Source organism: Phytophthora cinnamomi (genome assembly GCF_018691715.1).
Source record: "Phytophthora cinnamomi strain GKB4 chromosome Unknown Contig56, whole genome shotgun sequence".
NCBI classification, from domain to species: domain Eukaryota; phylum Oomycota; class Peronosporomycetes; order Peronosporales; family Peronosporaceae; genus Phytophthora; species Phytophthora cinnamomi.
Window position 1 is genome coordinate 280,704 of NW_027150989.1, and position 17,011 is coordinate 297,714.

At 55.0% G+C, this 17,011-nt stretch overlaps 1 protein-coding gene across 1 annotated transcript; it reads left to right on the top strand.

Annotated features, from left to right (window-relative positions):
• Positions 1-873: 873 nt before the first annotated feature.
• IUM83_14784 (uncharacterized protein) lies at positions 874-16,558 on the top strand (the record flags this gene model as incomplete). The annotated part of the gene is made up of 3 exons (XM_067939556.1): positions 874-965; positions 1,034-1,074; positions 16,401-16,558. The coding sequence occupies 3 exons, from the start codon at positions 874-876 to the stop codon at positions 16,556-16,558; spliced, it is 291 nt and encodes a 96-aa protein (XP_067787896.1).
• Positions 16,559-17,011: the final 453 nt, after the last annotated feature.

Consider the following 17,011-nt stretch of genomic DNA (forward strand, 5'->3'; position numbering starts at 1 on the left):
CCTACAGAGAGCTTCAAGGTAGATCTGTCCAACATGCTAGTTGTACTTTTTATACAAACTAACACTACAACCACTAAAATAACAGATACTTCCTCTGTCCGGAAATAAATGCAGAATCTAGACGTTGACCACGATAAAATTACATAGACTTCTCCAAATTTACCGCGGAATGGACGAGTGGACGCGTCTGTATTTCGTCTATTCGGGGATACCAATCATGCACACTATTTCATCCTCAACCGTGTGCAGGGTCTTACCAAACACAACGCCTCGGCCGCTTCATTTGAGCAATTTCCGCCACGTGAACAGCAAGCACCTCTGCGACCGATGCCTTTGTCTAGGACCAACTTCACGGACGAGGAACGCCAACGCATCATTCACGAGTTTCCAATTCGCTGTAGTGATCTCGTTCTGCCATCGGGAACTTACATTGACCTAACTGAGCGTTGGGACTGTCATCCTACCACAATTAGCCGAATCTGGAATGTGTACTGCGCAGCTCGAGCCTCCGGGACCCCTATAGACGGATGCAAGAGCCGGAAAGCGAAGCATTGCGGATGGAAGCGTAAAAACCGCGAAGAAGCTAAGGAAAAGCTGCGGCCGGTTCCTCTGGAAGATCGACAGGTGATTCGGCACGCTGCCGCAGCCGCAGATCTCTCCTAGTACATGATGGGAGAGCTACTCAAGGAGGGAGAGGTCTCTAGACGTTCTACACGGATCAAGCCTTGTCTGACCGACAAGAACAAGCTCCGACCGATCGAGTTTGCACTGTCCTTTGTCGACGAGTCACTAACGATGTTTGAGCCGCTGTATAACGTTGTACACGTAGATGAAAAGTGGTTCAGTTCAGACAAAGACAAACGCTCGTTTATAATGCTCGAAGACGAAGATCTCCCGGTCAGAAAACGCCAAAGCAAGCGCCACGTCCCCAAGACTATGTTCTTGGCTGCCGTCGCACGTCCAAGGTAAGATTACTCTGATTATTATATACCCTTTCTAAACCGATATTACTGACTTCAACTTGACTTCATAGGTTCGACCCGCATCGAAACGCAGACTGGGATGGCAAACTAGGTATCTGGCCTTTTGCCGAGAAGTACATCGCAAAAAAAAAAATTAGTCGGAATCGACCGAAGGGCACCGTCACCATCCGTAACTTGAAAGTCTTGGACCGGGAGGTATACAAAAGTTATCTGATCAAGTATGTCATCCCAGCAATCAAAGAGCAGAGGCCAAGGAAGGCCAAAAAGAACGTCATCTACATCCATGCTAAGCCACACGTCCCCCCAACGGATCCCTACATTCTCGAAGACGTCTTGCAAGATGGGTGGAACATTCGCCTCTTTTGTCAACCCCCCCAACTCACCTGATACCAACGTGCTGGACTTGGGCCTATTCGCCTCACTCCAGTCCTCTCAAAGTCGAGCCTCACTGCGTGGAACCGAGGAGATCATTCAAGCTGTCAATCGAGCGTACAACTCCATGACTAAGGAAACATAGGAAAACGCGTTCATATCGCTTCAAAACTGCATGTGTAGCATGTTGCAAGTCAGCGGTGATAACACGTACGCTCTGCCATACATGAACAGGGCAAGGCTAAGGAAGCTGGGCATGCTGCCAGAAGTGATCGCGTGTGATCGGCAGGTTTACAACAGAGCAGTGGAGCTTCTGCGCAACTCGAACATGGCAAGCTCCATCTTGTTCCCGATACCAATGTCCCCTCGTAGTATTTTATCCCCTCCAAATCGATAATGATACAAAAATCACGACTACCAAACCTATGGTTCTGTCATACATCATACTTGCAATTAATTCCGTCCAGAGGAAGTATGAACTTTCGCATTAACACATATCACCCCATACATGTAGTGCGACTGTTACGAGCAAAGACAGGAACTGCGTATCAGAAGTCGTTAGAGACTACATTACACACCACAAAAATGTAGTGCGCCTGTAATGCATACCACCGCTGAGTAATGCTTGCACGGTTTTCCCATTTGCAACACATCACTGTAAAAATTTCTTTCAGTATGACAAGTTGCTGTGTTGGATAGACACATTTGGTTTAAAATTCAAGTGAAATACATACAAGTTGAGGATGACAGAATCACCTCATCGATAAGGTGGCGACGGAACACTTGAAAACCCACACTTTCCTGCCGATTGTTCGTCCAATGTTTTAAGGAACCCCACAAAAGGCTTGCGGCAGGAAAAAAAGGCGTCAGAGCAACTGTGAGACAGCCACACTGTGAAAGACTTGCTCGAATCGTGCCAACTGGCACTGTGCATAGGTTCAACCCTCACTAGAGAAGATCTTGCAAAGCAATTCATCGGCCGGTTGGAGATTGAAATGAAGATCATCCACAACGACCTTCAAATTGGTATTTGATCAGAAGCAACACAAACCGACACGAAACTCGATACCCCCCAATGTAGTAGCAATCTTACGAGACAGAATAAATCACAAAGGCGCGTTCCGGCAACTGCGCGGTATTAACTCGATGAATTCGGTTCACCAGAGCCCACAGAATTTGACGTCCATTGTGGACTAGAATCGCAAAGATGTAGGTTCAACAACGCTAGCGTGCCTTCCAGCTCACTGTCTCTAGCCTGCAACTTATTAGCTCAGCCCGCCATATACGGCTATGCCCACTAACCCCGCAATTGACTGGTAAATCAGCAATGCAAGCGCAATCTATTTCTTGACGTAAACCTCCTGATATTTGCGGTGTTCACACCAAATCCTATTTAGTGTGGTTAAGCCGCATTCTTGACGTGTTTGACGTTGAACGCCTCGAGATACTTCCTCCAGTTCACCCTGTCGACATCGCTAATCTGCGCGCCCCCCTTAAGAAGCTGGTAGACGTCTCGAGGATCCTTGCGTTCACGCAGCCAAGTGCCAAACTGACCCGCCCGAAGTCGATTGACAGTGGCCTGCGTGAGATCATCGGTGCTCTTCATTTCCGCATTCACTATCTTAATCAGCTCGCTGTCGGTGAAGTTCTTCAGGAGGGTCCCAACGCCATAAACGTCCTTGCTGCCCGTTTGCTTGCTAGCTAGCTCACTGTATCTGAGATACGTTGGCAATGCATCTCTACGAAACAGGTTCTAACCCCCCCCCCTCCATAATTTTCAACGCGGAGGAGGCTTCATCCGTTGATCCCTGAGCTTTCAGTAATTTCACGAGTCGAGTTGGCAGCCCGTTGACCTCCTTCGCCAATGTCTGGAGTTGCTGGCTCTCCTTCGTGATGACCCCCGGGACAACCTTTGCAACGACTTCGATTTAACCAGATTCTTGAGCTTATTGAAGAAGGCGAAATTCCCTCTCTTCGCTGTCTTCTGTTAACTTCTCGGCCCTGAGAAACCTTCCGGCTTCCAAGATGCTGGGTCCACCCAGTAGCACGCGGTTGGTCGCCATCTTCGTTTCCATTGCCGACGAGGTGGCATCCGAACACGCAGTTAGAGCGGTCGCAGCAAGTATCGCTACTAAAATGGCTCGCATGGTTGCTCACGATATGTTTAGTCGTATCCGGTGGACGACATGGAAAGTGAGGTCTACAGCAGGGACTCTCAACGTTTCGACTGAACGTTGACGTTGTCCGTAAACGTTCCAACGTTTACGGACAAATTGAGAGATCATTATGACAGAATCGTAAATCGTGTCTTCTGGTTCCTGAAGGCGAGGTTTCCTAGCGCTGGAGCCGGCGACCAGGACAAGGATTAGCAACACATGGGCGTCCGGCAGAGGCGCTGCATGGCCCGATGCACGCGGCGCCACCACATTTCCGGTTTTCCTCGCGACCAAGTGCTCGATGAGCCCCCCCCCCCAAGTCACTAGCTCTCCTCATGTCGGCCTCATCGACTTCGCCCATCGCTTCCTCGGCGCCACCGGAGCCATCCTCTTTGCCGCCCGTGGCACCGGCGCCCCCGAGCCTGGATCGCGCGGGCCCCATTTCTGCTGGCGTGACAGCAACGTCGACCCCCTCCGCGCCCGTGGCGACACAGCCCACTCCACAGTCGCCGTCGCCTGCACCGGCGGCCCCCACCCGCGTCAGCACGCGGATTGAGACAAGGAAGCGCGCGGCGGAAGCGCGCGGCGGAAGCGCGGGCAGTCGTGCGCCGTCAGCGTCTGCGCCGCGTCATAGACGTACCACCAGCGCCGACGATGACGGAGGAACCCGGTTCTCCAGCGCGCCCCGAGCTCGCGGAGTCTCTCGCTCCAACTGGCACCTCCACACCGGACCCCAGCACCGTCGCGGACGCAGCCGCGGCGTCCACCACCGATCCAACCGAAGCGACCGGCGCGGCAGCTCGCGGTTCTGCGCAGGTCCAAGTCGCGAGCCTCCGCCACATCGCCAGCACGCCTCCGCCCTAAGCGGCCCGCAGCCAAATTCCCCGCTCCAGCAAAGCCTACGACATCCACGGAGTCCATCTCGCAGACAGCGACCGACGCGTTCTCTGCAGTCCTCGACGCGCCTACCACCTCGACGGCACCGCCGGTGGCGCCGCCCGTCCTGACGGTGTACTCTGATAGCGACAGCGAGTCGGACGCTTCGACACCTGAGTCCTCCCGGCCTGGTGTAATGGGAAATGCGACCCTCGCGCGTCCAGAGCCGCGGGGTCTTGCGCCCGTCTCTGACTCGCCCTGTCATGTGCAAGCGACCTTTTCGACCCTTCCGCTTTCTTAAGACGCTTCCACGGTGAGCTGCGCGCTGAACCCGGCGCAGCCCGGGAAGTAGCGACCTCCCGGTTACCGCCCAGGCGCCAGCCAGCCAAGCATCATGCGTCGACGTGCACGACTGCTCCTCGGCAACCAGTGGACGGGTGGCACAGTACTTCGCGAACTTGCCCATCTCCTGGGCGGGGACTCGAATCCGACCAAAACGGAGGGGCTGCCGGGCGGCGGCCAACCAACACTGAGCACCGCGTTCGCGTCGTGGTCGCAGCCTAAGGGTGTGGTCGGGGAACGATCGTCTCGACTCTGATCGTCTTCACCAGACCTAAACCTAAGCTAATGTGGTCGGTTGGCCCCGCTCGTCTTCGTCAGCATTGTGTAGCATACACACTCATTCTCGAGCCCGCCCACCACACATGAACTCGGCTGCCGCTCCCCCTCTCGCCACCGACGCGATGCTCGCGAGTACTGCGTCCCTAGAGGAAAGCGCAGCTCCTCTTCGTCAAACTCAGAGTGGTGCAGGTGAGCTTGTGTGTGACATCGGATTGGCTGTAACTGCGGCGAATCAGCGCCGGCCGAACGTGTGCTCCTTGACGAAGCGATCTAGCTCATAAGTGGTCAACGCAGAATAGCACAGAGGCGAGCGAAAGCAGCTTGTCCACACCTGAGGTTCTGGCGAAACCAGGCATCAAACGCAGGGTTTGAAAGCATCGAGGCGAACTCAAGTGGTGTCAGTGTGAGAATGTTTTCCTTCACATTGCGAATTGTACAAATTACAGCGTGTGTAGCCGCAGCAGTTCCCAAAGCAGCAGCTCCTATCGCGGCGCCGACCGCCGCAGTGACGCACTTGTCCAGCCCCATCTAATCCTTGGTTACGAAGACGATCGAGTGTGAGCTGAGACTGGTGATTAACTCGTCTCCGTTTAGGCGAATTTGAGACGAACGGGTGAGCCGATCGAACTTCCAGCTAGCCAATCAAATATCAGGAAAATTGTCGTCCTATCGTCGTAGACGAGCGTTCCCCGACCACGCCCTAACCACCGCGGCGCGCAACCTCCGCCCGCCGTCCGCGAGCTTCGTGCTGCACACTTCGCAACGCCGGCAAGTCGCGCACGCGGGGACTTCTGCCCGGCGTCCGTTTACATTCTGGCCGCGTATCGGCTCTACCTCACCTGCTGTCGCCCGCGGGACAGCACGAGACATCCACCTTGTGCGTGGTGGCCTGTCTAACGTTTCTAGACGCGGCCCCGGTGTTAGCAGCCTTACACGGTGCCCGCTTTGGGCGATACGGGATCTCCGTCATGATCTTTCACCGCGCTGATCAGGAGGTGCTGCTCGTGGCGGGGTCTTCCGATGCGCACTTTGCTCTCGACTTTCACGCGGCCCCGCCAGCGGCCCCGCGCTGCACGTCGTACTACGACCTGCTCGGCGCCGTCCAAGGCCTGTCTACCTAATTTGGTGGTGGCACATCCTTCGCGACCCGTCGCCCAGCGGCATCCGGCTCGAATTTTTCGACGCCCTTCCCGATCCCGACTTCGTTGTGTTCACTGACGCGTCCGACCAAGGGCTGTGTGCCGTCGTTCCATCACTCCAGCTTGCGCTCACCTACCGCTTCGCAGTGCCCGAGCGCGCCGCAGTCGACGCTTTCAACCAAGGCGCTGCCAACGCGTTTGGTATCAATTACCGCGAGCTACTAGCATGCGTGTTTGCGATCCAGGCGTGGGGGCCAGCGTGGCGGAAGCAGGCCATCCTGACCCAGCCGCTGCACGTCCATTTCCGCGTCGACAACACGTCGGCGGTCTCGTGGCAGTCCGAGCTGGCGTCTCGTAACCCCAGAGCGCAGACATTAATCCGGCTTCTCGGGCAATCGGAACTGCAGCTCGGCCTACGCATCTCAGCCTCCCACATCCCCGGGACAGACAACACGACCGCAGACGCCGGCGCTGGGAGGATTCGGCTTTAGCTACGCGATTCCACCAGGCAACCCACGAGTGGACACACGCGACACCTCCAACGAGCGTCGAGGTGATCGAGCGCGCCAGACGCAGCATCTCTGAGAAAACTCGGTTCCAGCCTCCTCCCACAAGCGCTACGCCCGCGCTTTCGCGTTCTGGTGCGCATGGTCGGCCAAGCGCGGTTCCGATCGGCACGCGATCTCCGAGTTCATCATGAACACAGCGCTGAACGGCTTCGGGTCCGGCCACGCGGTTCGAGGCTCCACCGTCCAGACGAATCTGCTCGGCATTCGCCACTTCTTCCTCGCGGCGGGTCATACCTTCTCCATTGATCAGCCACAGATTCGCATGCTCCTCAAGGGCATCGCCCGCCACGACGGGTCAAGTCCCCAGAAAGCACCGGCGTCGGTATCCATCCTCGAAGAAGCGTTCCGAGCGTTGGATCTCCGCGATCATGCGGACCAAGCTCTTTGGGGGGTTCTGTAGTGGGTCTAACTTGACTCACTACTTTTGCTTACACGTTGCGCAACGTGTATGAGGAAACGTAAGTACTTAGTAATTACTTAGGTTAATTATATTGAATACACAAATATAATTTTAGTAAGATAGGATTCCAAGTGACTTAGATTAGGAAAAATGAGAACTGTATTGTTTGTAAATTGATCTTCCTCTAAAATCTGCTAGAAACTGTTTATCATCTATGAAAGGGTTGACAGCGGCTGGCTGTCAGAGCCCCGCTAATATGCATGTCTCTGATTGGTAGAAAGATGCTGCTTTCTACCAATAGGATCTTTGGGTATGTGTGGACCACTCATTGTGGTGGTCCACTTCAATGTATCCATTGGTGTGTCTTACACCAAGGTGAGGAAGTATCTAAAACTTTTAACAGATAACCTATCTGTTAAATTCACAAGTGGCTTGCATCCACTTGTGCGTGTAACCCCGTTACACCATCCCCCCCTTAAGGTTAGACGCGCGGGGTCTCCGCACGTCAATCTTCGGAATTGACCATTCGTCGATTCTCCGTGTTTGGAGAAGAAATCCGCGCTCATTCAACGATGAGCGCGCCTCAGAAGAAGTCCACAAAGTCGGTGGGGGGTCATCTTTCCATCGACGACGGCGATGAAGACATGGAGGGCGAGGAGGACTCGCCCTCAAAGCGTAAAGACTCAGTGTCGAGCGAATCACTCGACCCTCACGCCAAGAACGTTCGCCCGCGTGAAGGGGACGAATCGGACGCTTCGAGTTCGAAGCGTTCGCGTACTGAGAGTGATACCCCACTCGCTTCAGCTGGGGCTCTCAGTACTCCGCGCGCTGCTGCTGCAGCGCGCGATCCATGGATGCCGTCCGCGTCCGAGATCGCGGACCGGTTTGGGAACTCGGTACCTCCGAATGAGGTGCCGCTGTACGTATGCAGTGCCATCAAAGATGACGCTGTGGCTGCCGAGCTGCACTTTGATGCGGAAACGCATCAAAGGCGCGATTACTACATCGGACTCTTTCATGAGCTCCGATGGTTTCAAAGCAAGAAGACCTCTTCTCGCAGCAAAGTGCCCGAATGGCAGGCACTTTGTCAAAGCTGGAACGCCTTTGTTGAGAACTTCAACAAGAGGCCGAGTGCTTACCGTGATCGGATTAAGCAAGCGCGTGATCGCTTCGAGACGTACTCGAAGCGTGGAAAGCTGGAGCAACTTCATGTTGCTGCTGAGGAGGCAAATGTGCCGTGCGCTGTGCCCGAGGGCTTTCAGTGCACGAAGTGCTTTCCAGGCGCGGTCCGCTTGAGCGACCGCGACCTGAACGGGTACACGTCGTTCCGTGTGCCCGAGAGTCTCAAGAGCTCCGTGCTAAGTTCTTAGCACGTGAGGATTCGGGCGCTAGCGATGATCGCAGCGCTCGTGTTACTTCCGCTGCGCCAGCGCGTACTGCTCTTCGTACGCCCTCACCATTTCCGGAACGTCCTCCAGCAAGACGTTCCGCGGCTCCCATGTATCTCGATGGGGAGGAAATCCTCTCCAACGAATACGAAAACGAGCCCCTTGAGGGTTCGTTTTCGGGATACTATGGTCAACAATCCGCTCAACAATCCAGCGGGTTGAGCCGCGGGCGTCACGGATCGGCGGTGGCGGGGGTGGGAACACGCCCCGGGTATGATCAGCCCCGGGCTGATCAGTATGCGCCTCTCCACGACCGGGTGACCGTCGTGGAGAGGCGCTGAGTTCGCCGCCCTGAAACAGGAGCTGGCGAACCAGAAGGCCCAAGTCGCGGCGGTCTCGCAGACCGCCTCGAATATCCAGGTCGAGCTGGGGACCCAGATGAAGGGGTTGCTCCAGCGCGTCCGCGCGCTGGAGGAGAGGTTGCTCGTCGCCGAGGCCAAGTCCTCCGCTTCTGCCTCGGCTCCTGCCGAGGCTTCGGGTCAGCCGAGCTAGATGGCTCGTGCTGCCGGTATGGCTTCAGCCGTCCGACGTAAAAGGTCGGATGGAGGCGCATGCTAGACGGTATGTCTAGCGTGTATGCGTTGCCGTGCCGTGCCAACACAGTGAACGGCCCGATGAAGCGCGGAGCAGGCTTGCTTGCTCCGAAATCCGAAACGGCATGTTTAGGCAGGTTTTGTGTAGCTAACAAGACCAAGAACTAACTTTGAATTCATTTGTGTTGCCTCTGCCCGCATTGTCTGCGTTCAGCTTCTGTTGATCAACAGAAGCTGCTATTGCATCTTGGACAAACCGAATCACAGCTTGTCTTTTGGTGATGAAACTGATTGCGTCCGAGCTGAAGTCATTCAGCACGTTCTCCGCTAGAGGCCCGGCCTCTGCGTGGTTCTTCGCGGTGTCTGCGCCCTGCGCAGACCCGTGGTCGTTGGCCTTGTTGTTGGGGGAGTCTGCGCCCTGCGCAGACTCATGTGGTTTGTCCATTGTTGCAGCTGACACTGTGCAAGTGTCAGCGGTTTTCTGCGGCTGCTGTATTGCAGTCGTAGATCCTCCCCCACTTAAAGTGGGAGCCATCACTCCGAGTAAACTCGGTAGACGTGGATGCCGCATGGCATTCACGTAGAACTGTGTATGCCCGGTCGAGGCATGCACTGAGTTATTGGTGGCAAACGTTGCCATCGATAAGCACTCGCTCCAGTATTGGAACGAGTGAGCGTAGCTCTTCAACTTATCGACGAGCACGCGATTCACGCGCTCGGTTTGACCGTCCGTCTGCGGATGATCCGCAGTCGACATGGAAAGCTGACTCCCAAGAAGTGTAAACACTTCTTGCCACAGGTGCGCTGTGAAGCGCGGGTCTCTGTCCGACACGATGTCGGACGGCATGCCATGGTGTTTGAACACCATGTCGACGAACAGACGGGCCGTCTGCTTCGCGGTCACCTCTGCTGGCACCGCAGCAAGATGGTACATCTTGCTGAAACGGTCTACAAAGACCACAACACCGGTATTCCCTCCACTATCCGGGGGAAGACCAAAGATGAAGTCCAAAGACATGGACTTCCAACACTCCGACGGAGTCGGTAGTGATTGCAGTGGAGCCTGCGCGAATGGCGCAGGCTTCACGCGTTGGCATACCTCGCAAGCACGGATGTACTTGCGCACCCACTTATACTGGTGGTGCCAGTAGAAGTCGCGCGTGAGAAGGGCGTAAGTCTTCTCACGTCCGAGATGTCCCGCAGTCGGGGCATCATGATACTCGTACATGATCCTGAGTCGCAGGTCATGGTCATTTGGCACGACAACGCGATCCGCGTTGTTGTCGACTGCGTTGTAGAGTAGCAGTCCGTCGTGCACACGAAAGCGGTGTGCACGCGCTCGAAGGTGCTTGGGCAGCTTCTGACGGGACTTGTCAGAAGGCGCTGTGCCATAGGCCAGCAAGAGCTTCGCGTCCGCGTCGTGCGCGTACGCGGCCTTCACGTCATCCAACAGAGATGATGTGGGTTTGCTCGATCGCATGGCGTCAATGACATTGACGTCAGCAGCTTCTGCGTAGTCCGGCCGACGTGATAACGCGTCGGCCACTACATTCAATCTTCCGGGTTTGTATTCGACCCGGAAGTTATACTCCGCAAAGAATGAGAGCCATCTCGCCATTCTTTGTGAAATGTGTGGCGACTTCACTGCGGTGCGCAGTGAAGCATGGTCGATGTAGACCACAAATGGTCTACTCCCAAGCAAGTACACTCGGAACTTTGCGAGTGCATACTTCATGGCAAGGAGTTCCTTGTCATGCACCGGATAGTTGCGCCCAGCTAGCTGGGTTCAGGTGACGCGACTGGTAATAGACGACACGATCACGGCCCTCGTGATCGTGCTGCATCAACGCGCATCCGATCGCGAAATCGGATGCGTCACACACTACGTGAAATGGGCGCTCTTGGTCAGCCACTGCCAAGACCGGCGCCTCAGTCAAGCCCCGCTTGACTGCATCGAATGCCTTTTGGCAATCGGGTTTCCAATTCCACACAGCTTCTTTCTTAAGAAGCTGTGACAGCGGGCGGATCTTGCCCGCATAATCCTCCACGTACTTGCACAAGTACGTGGCCAAGCCAAGGAACTGAGGCAGTTCCTTGACACTTGAAGGCGTTGGCCATTCATTTATCACTCTGACCTTTTCCGGGTCAGGGCGAACGCCATTCTTTCCGACGAGACACCCGAGGACGGGTATCTCGCTCGCCCCGAAGGTACACTTCTTCAGGTTCGCGTAGAGCTTATGCTTTCGCATAAGCTCAAGTAGCTTCCGGAGATGCACCCTGTGCATCTCTACGTCGGTCTTCTCGTCCACAGCCCGGCTGTGGATGAATACATCATCGAAATAGCTCGGCGCGAAGTCGCGCACCGAGCGCAACAAGTGCGTCACGCACCTGTTGAAAGTCGCAGGGGCGTTCTTAAGCCCCTGTGGCATTACTAGCCATTCCCAGAGCATGCCGCTTGGCGTGCTCGCTGCCGTGAGAGGGATATCGCTCTCACGCATTAGGATTTGATAGAATCCATCGCGCAAGTCGAGAGCACTGTAAACGGTGCTCCCGGCCATCGAATCGATGATAACATCTCTTCGTGGTATCGGCGTCTGCGCCGGTACCGTCGCATCGTTCAGCTTGTTGTAGGCATGAACGATGCGCCATCCGCCCTGTGGCTTCTTGACACAGAACGTCGGAGCACTGTGCGGGGACTTTGATTCCCGCACTTGTCCTGCTTTACGACGACTTTCAAAGAAGTCGTCGATCGCTTTCACTTGCTCTCGCGGCAGTGGCCACTGCCGCGTGACACAGTACTTCGTGCCCGGCACGAGATCAATCTCGTGCTGAATGCCCTTATCCTGCGGAAGCTCCGCAGGAATGTCTTCCGGGAGTACGTCTTTGTACTCCCTCAACAATTCGTAATAGGGACTCGACTTCAGCGAGTCCCAACCTCGTTCCTCGAAGCGCTCTCGCTTCGTCTTCGCACTGAGAGTGTCTTCACTCTCAGTGGTACTTCCCATGAAGAGCTGCCTCAGCTCTTCGCTCTCCCTCGCCGTTCTTTCGCTGTCCGAAAGAACGCAGACTTGCTCGATGCGTCCATCGTGCAAGTCGCGCGTAAAGCGCTTCCAGCTCATGGCTGGAAGCGAAGTCAACTCCGACGCCGTCGTCGGAGGACTAGCGAGTTCCATCTCACGATACTGGAATCCAGTATCGGTGCACGTCAAGACGCTAAGCGTCTTGACATTCGGCGTCACCGCCGCAGTCTGCCAGCAGACTGCTCTTGTTGCGTTTCGGTCCCGGACCGAGACTTGCGCAGCGTTTTCCGCTTGCGCCGTCTTCTTGTTGTGCGGAGCCCGGCTCCGCACTGTTGTTCTTCTGGTCCAGGCCCGGCCGTGGACAGTTGTTCGCCGGCGGACCCTGTCTGCGGGCGCGCGATATCAAGCCCGGCTTGATCGCATGGCGCTTCGTCGTGCAGCCGGGCTGCACGACAGCATGCAAATTGCGTCAGTGCGGTACGTTTGCAACCGTCCGCACTGTTTGCAGCGTCAACTCCCGGAGTTGACACGCCTTCGTCACCTCGACGCCATTCATTGGCGGAGCCCCTCATGACCGAGGGTGCGTCGGCTCCCGGAGCCGACGCGTCGTTGTCGACCTGACCGCTTCGGGTCAGGGACTGTCCCTTACACGCTTGAACGTGGGTGTTGGTTCCCGGAACCAACACATCTTTTTCTTCCGACGTCGGCAGCATTGCCAACGTGGGTCTCACTTGTGCGCGCCCTCGCGCACCTCTTGGGCACTCCGGGACAGCGGCATAAAGCGCTGTCTCGACTGGTGAGCCGCGCACACCTGCTGGTGCGCGCGCTGCGGTAACAGGGCCATCGCTCTCTGTTCCGCTGTCGCGTCCGAAGCGCACGAGCGTGCGCTTCTTCCAGTCTATCACCGGATCATGCCGTGCAAGCCACGGCATGCCCATTACTACGTCGAACCTATCGTCCAGGTCCAGGACGATAAAGTGTTCGACAAACACTTGTTGTTTGTACGAGAAGCGCACGTTCACGACGCGCTTCTCGGTTTTTACGATGGCACCTGTTGCCAATCGTACCTCCAGAAGACTTCGAGGTGTATCTACCTCCTCGAAGTCAAGTCTCGACAGGCTTCGTAGTCGAACAAAGTTGTTCGACGCGCCTGAATCTACCAAAGCTCGAAGAGAGTCACTCGCTCTCTTCGAGTAAACCTCAAGATGACTAGGTTCGGCCTGTCATCTTGTTTCTTACAGTGAGAGCTGGTCTCACTGGGGGCTGCAGTCCTCAGTGTCGCGTGCCCGATGTCGGCACGCGCGACTGCATTACCAGTAGGGCGCCCCGCGCCTACTGGATGTTCGCGTTTTTTGTTGGTCCGCGGCGATGCCTAGCATCGCCACGACGGCCACCTCCAGGGGGCATGGGAGCTGTGCACTCCCGTGCAAAGTGACCGATCCTTCCGCAACGGAAGCATCGCACGTTACCTCCCTGCTGCTGGTAACCAGCAGTTGTTGCATTCGAGAGGTCCATTGGTTCTGGACCTCCCGGCCTCGCTACCGGGCGCGGTTGCGGCCTCGGCACGTTCACATGCAGTTTAGCCTGGAGCAGGCTAAACTCTTCTTGCATGGCAAGAGTAATCGCAGCTTCGAGAGTACTCGGGTACTCTCGGAAGAGATAGGTCTTCACAGGCCCATCTCTAAGCCCCTTCATGAACGTGACGACCTTGGTCGCCTCGTCAATCGGGTTAGTCACGATATTTGATACCAAATATCGTGCGCGCTGCGCGTAAGCATGGACGTCATGCTTACCCTGCTGAAGGTCGAGGAACTCCGCCCTCGACCGGAACTCGTTTTGCGGGGGCTCAAACGCTTGTCTGAGCTCCTCTTTGAACACTTCGTACGTGCTGAAGCACGTAGGATCGGAGAGTCGGCGTCCATACGCCCAACTCCTTGCGCGTCCGCTAAGGCAGGACATGGCGAACGCGACCTTCGACAGCGGGTCGACGATGCGTCGAGCCGCTATGGCTGTGTCGAGTTCGACAAGCCATCGGAGGAGAGGCTCGCCCTCTCTTTCCACGTAATTGCTTACGCTCAACTTTAGTGGTTGAGCACGCGGTGTCGTCCCTGACGACGCCGTCACTGAGGAAGCAGCGTCACGCTGCTCCTTCATGATGAACCCCAGAGCAACACCATGTTGCTCCGTCGGCGATAGCGTACGCAGCATTGTAGCTATCGCCGCTTCTCCAATGACTGTTGACAGTCGTTGGAGGGCCTCCCACTCTGGGTCAGACAGGTGGGGGCAGTCAGCGCGTGCAACATGCGTTGCAGGCGTGTTGGAGCTCTCCACGGGCACCTCCGTGCTCATGTGGTTCTCGGCTCCGCGTTCGTACACCGCGTACGAACGTCAAGCAGTCGGTCGTTGGACGGACTACAAAGTGCTACCAGGTGTAGTGGATCTAACTTGACTCACTACTTTAGCTTACACGTTGCGCAACGTGTATGAGGAAGCGTAAGTACTTAGTAATTACTTAGGTTAATTATATTTGAATACACAAATATAAGTTAACTTAGACAAGACTCCAAGTACTCTAGTTTAAGGTAAAATGAGAACTGTATTGCTTGTAAATTGATCTTCCTCTAAAATCTGCTAAAAAATGTTTATCATCTATGAAAGGGTTGGCAGCGGCTGGCTGTCAGAGCCCCGCTAATATGCATGTCTCTGATTGGTAGAAAGATGCTGCTTTCTACCAATAGGATCTTTGGGTATGTGTGGACCACTCACTGTGGTGGTCCACTTCAATGTATCTATCGGTGTGTCTTACACCAATGTGAGGAAGTATCCAAAATGTTTAACAGATAACCTATCTGTTAAATTCACAAGTGGCTGCAAGCCACTTGTACGTGTAACCCCGTTACAACAAGAGAGTATGAACTTTAAGTTACAATATCACTTTCCAGTTCGCCCTTTTCAAATCCAGGCCTCCGCTACATTACATGGTAGCACCGGGAGAGTCTAAATATCGACTTGTCCATTCCCGGCCATTGCGCCGAAAATGTTTTGGGGAATTGCGCCACCGTGATGGAACCGACCAACACACCGCAATCATTTGGAGACGTGCTACAGCTTTTCACCCACCAACAAGCTGATTTCCAAGCCGTGCTGCAGTAACAGTACGCTGCTAGTGAAGCTTGCTTCGGCGTGCTCATCGCAAGGCCAACAGGGACCCGCAAGCATCAGTCTCGTACCTACCAGGGTAAGCTCGACGAGAATCTCGAGCTGTGGGTTTTCGCTGCGGAGCGGTTCTATGCGGACTATCACCCGCAGATGTTTGAAGAGTCTTCTCCGGCTATGGTGTCTTGTCGTCGCGAAGCCACCCCAATGAATTGGTACCGACAATTCACACTGGAGTGCGACAGCTCCGACTGCGTGAAATCATGGGCGGTTTTCAAGGAGGCCACGCGCCATCGATTCCTATCACCCAACAGCGAGTACCGCGTGCGCGAACGGCTGTGTGCGCTCAGCCAAACATCGTCACTGCATGATTACGTGGCAGATTTCCAAAACCTGATCATCCAATGCACGGTGCCCATCAGTCAGCTGGAGCTCCGCTTCTACTTCCAGCAGCGGTTAAAGCCAGCAACCACAAATCACGTGCGGGAGCATCACCCGTCGACACTTGATGAGACCATCGAACTCGTGGTGAGATTTGATCACGCTGGGAAACGTGCTCTCATGCTGGATCATGACTGTCAAACTACGGTTACTTGCTACCGCTGCAAAAAAGTGGGTCACGTTGCGCCAAACTGTCCTTCGAAGTAAGTTCGCGGCTTTTTAAAACGGGGTCGTGTAACGCATTGCGTTACATACATTACTGGTTTAGTAATTCATAATTACGGAGCGCGTAATTTTTTATTTAAACTGACGTGGTAATTTACGATACCTATTACGGAACGACTTACCGGGCGGCTGCAAGGTGGAGTTTACGGAGCGACCCGCCAACTAGCAGCTGAATTGAACAACGAACGGCCATGAAGTGAGTATCTGGTTTAGAGTACAAGAGAGTATGAACTTCAAGTTACAATATCACTTTCCAGTTCGCCCTTTTCAAACCTAAGTTCGCGTATAGGACCTGTTCCGCAGACACAGATTTCAGCGGATTAAAGATAAGTTTCGAGTAGATTTATTTTTCTTTCAACACTGCTGGACATCAGAACAACCATAGTTTGGGGACAGCAGTGTTGCTGCCGCTATCAATGCCTAAGAGGGCGAAAGCGCTGGATTCGGTGTGTCGCTGACAGTGTCGGGCATGAACGCTGCGGATAAGAAAGCGCCGGCGCCGGCTGTGCACGGCTGCCTCGTTCCGGGCGAGTGCACCGCGACGCCCATGCAGACAACCACGGCGCTGTCGTGCGGCGCGGGCTCGTTCGGTCGTAAAGATCGCGTGTGGTCAAGTTGAAGTGCTGTCCACTTGGTCAGCCAAGATGTGGTACATTGTACCGCTATCCAGAACGCGTCTGCTATTAGGCGCTGGATAGAAGTTCCTCTGTAGACGTTTTATGGCCACGCCTTGTAAGTACTGCTCCAGTGAAACGGGCACAGGAGCCCTGTTTTAGTGGTATCAGCGCGGTGTTTTACGGGAAGCCGCCCCATCTGAAGGAAGCCGTCACGTCGCGGAAACAGCTGTTGGACGCGCAGAGCCGAACGCACTTGGACTCAGACATGCGGAGCTGGCCGTCTCGGCGGAACGCAGCACCTCAAAGAGGCTCTTCTCGAATGCTCGAATCGATTTGACTCGGTGTGCAGCCCTGGCTCCTTGCTGTTTCTTTGCTGTGAATGCCACAACACATCAATTCCAAAACAATACTGACCACTCTAGGATTGTTCATACATGTAGTACTGTACAGTCGAG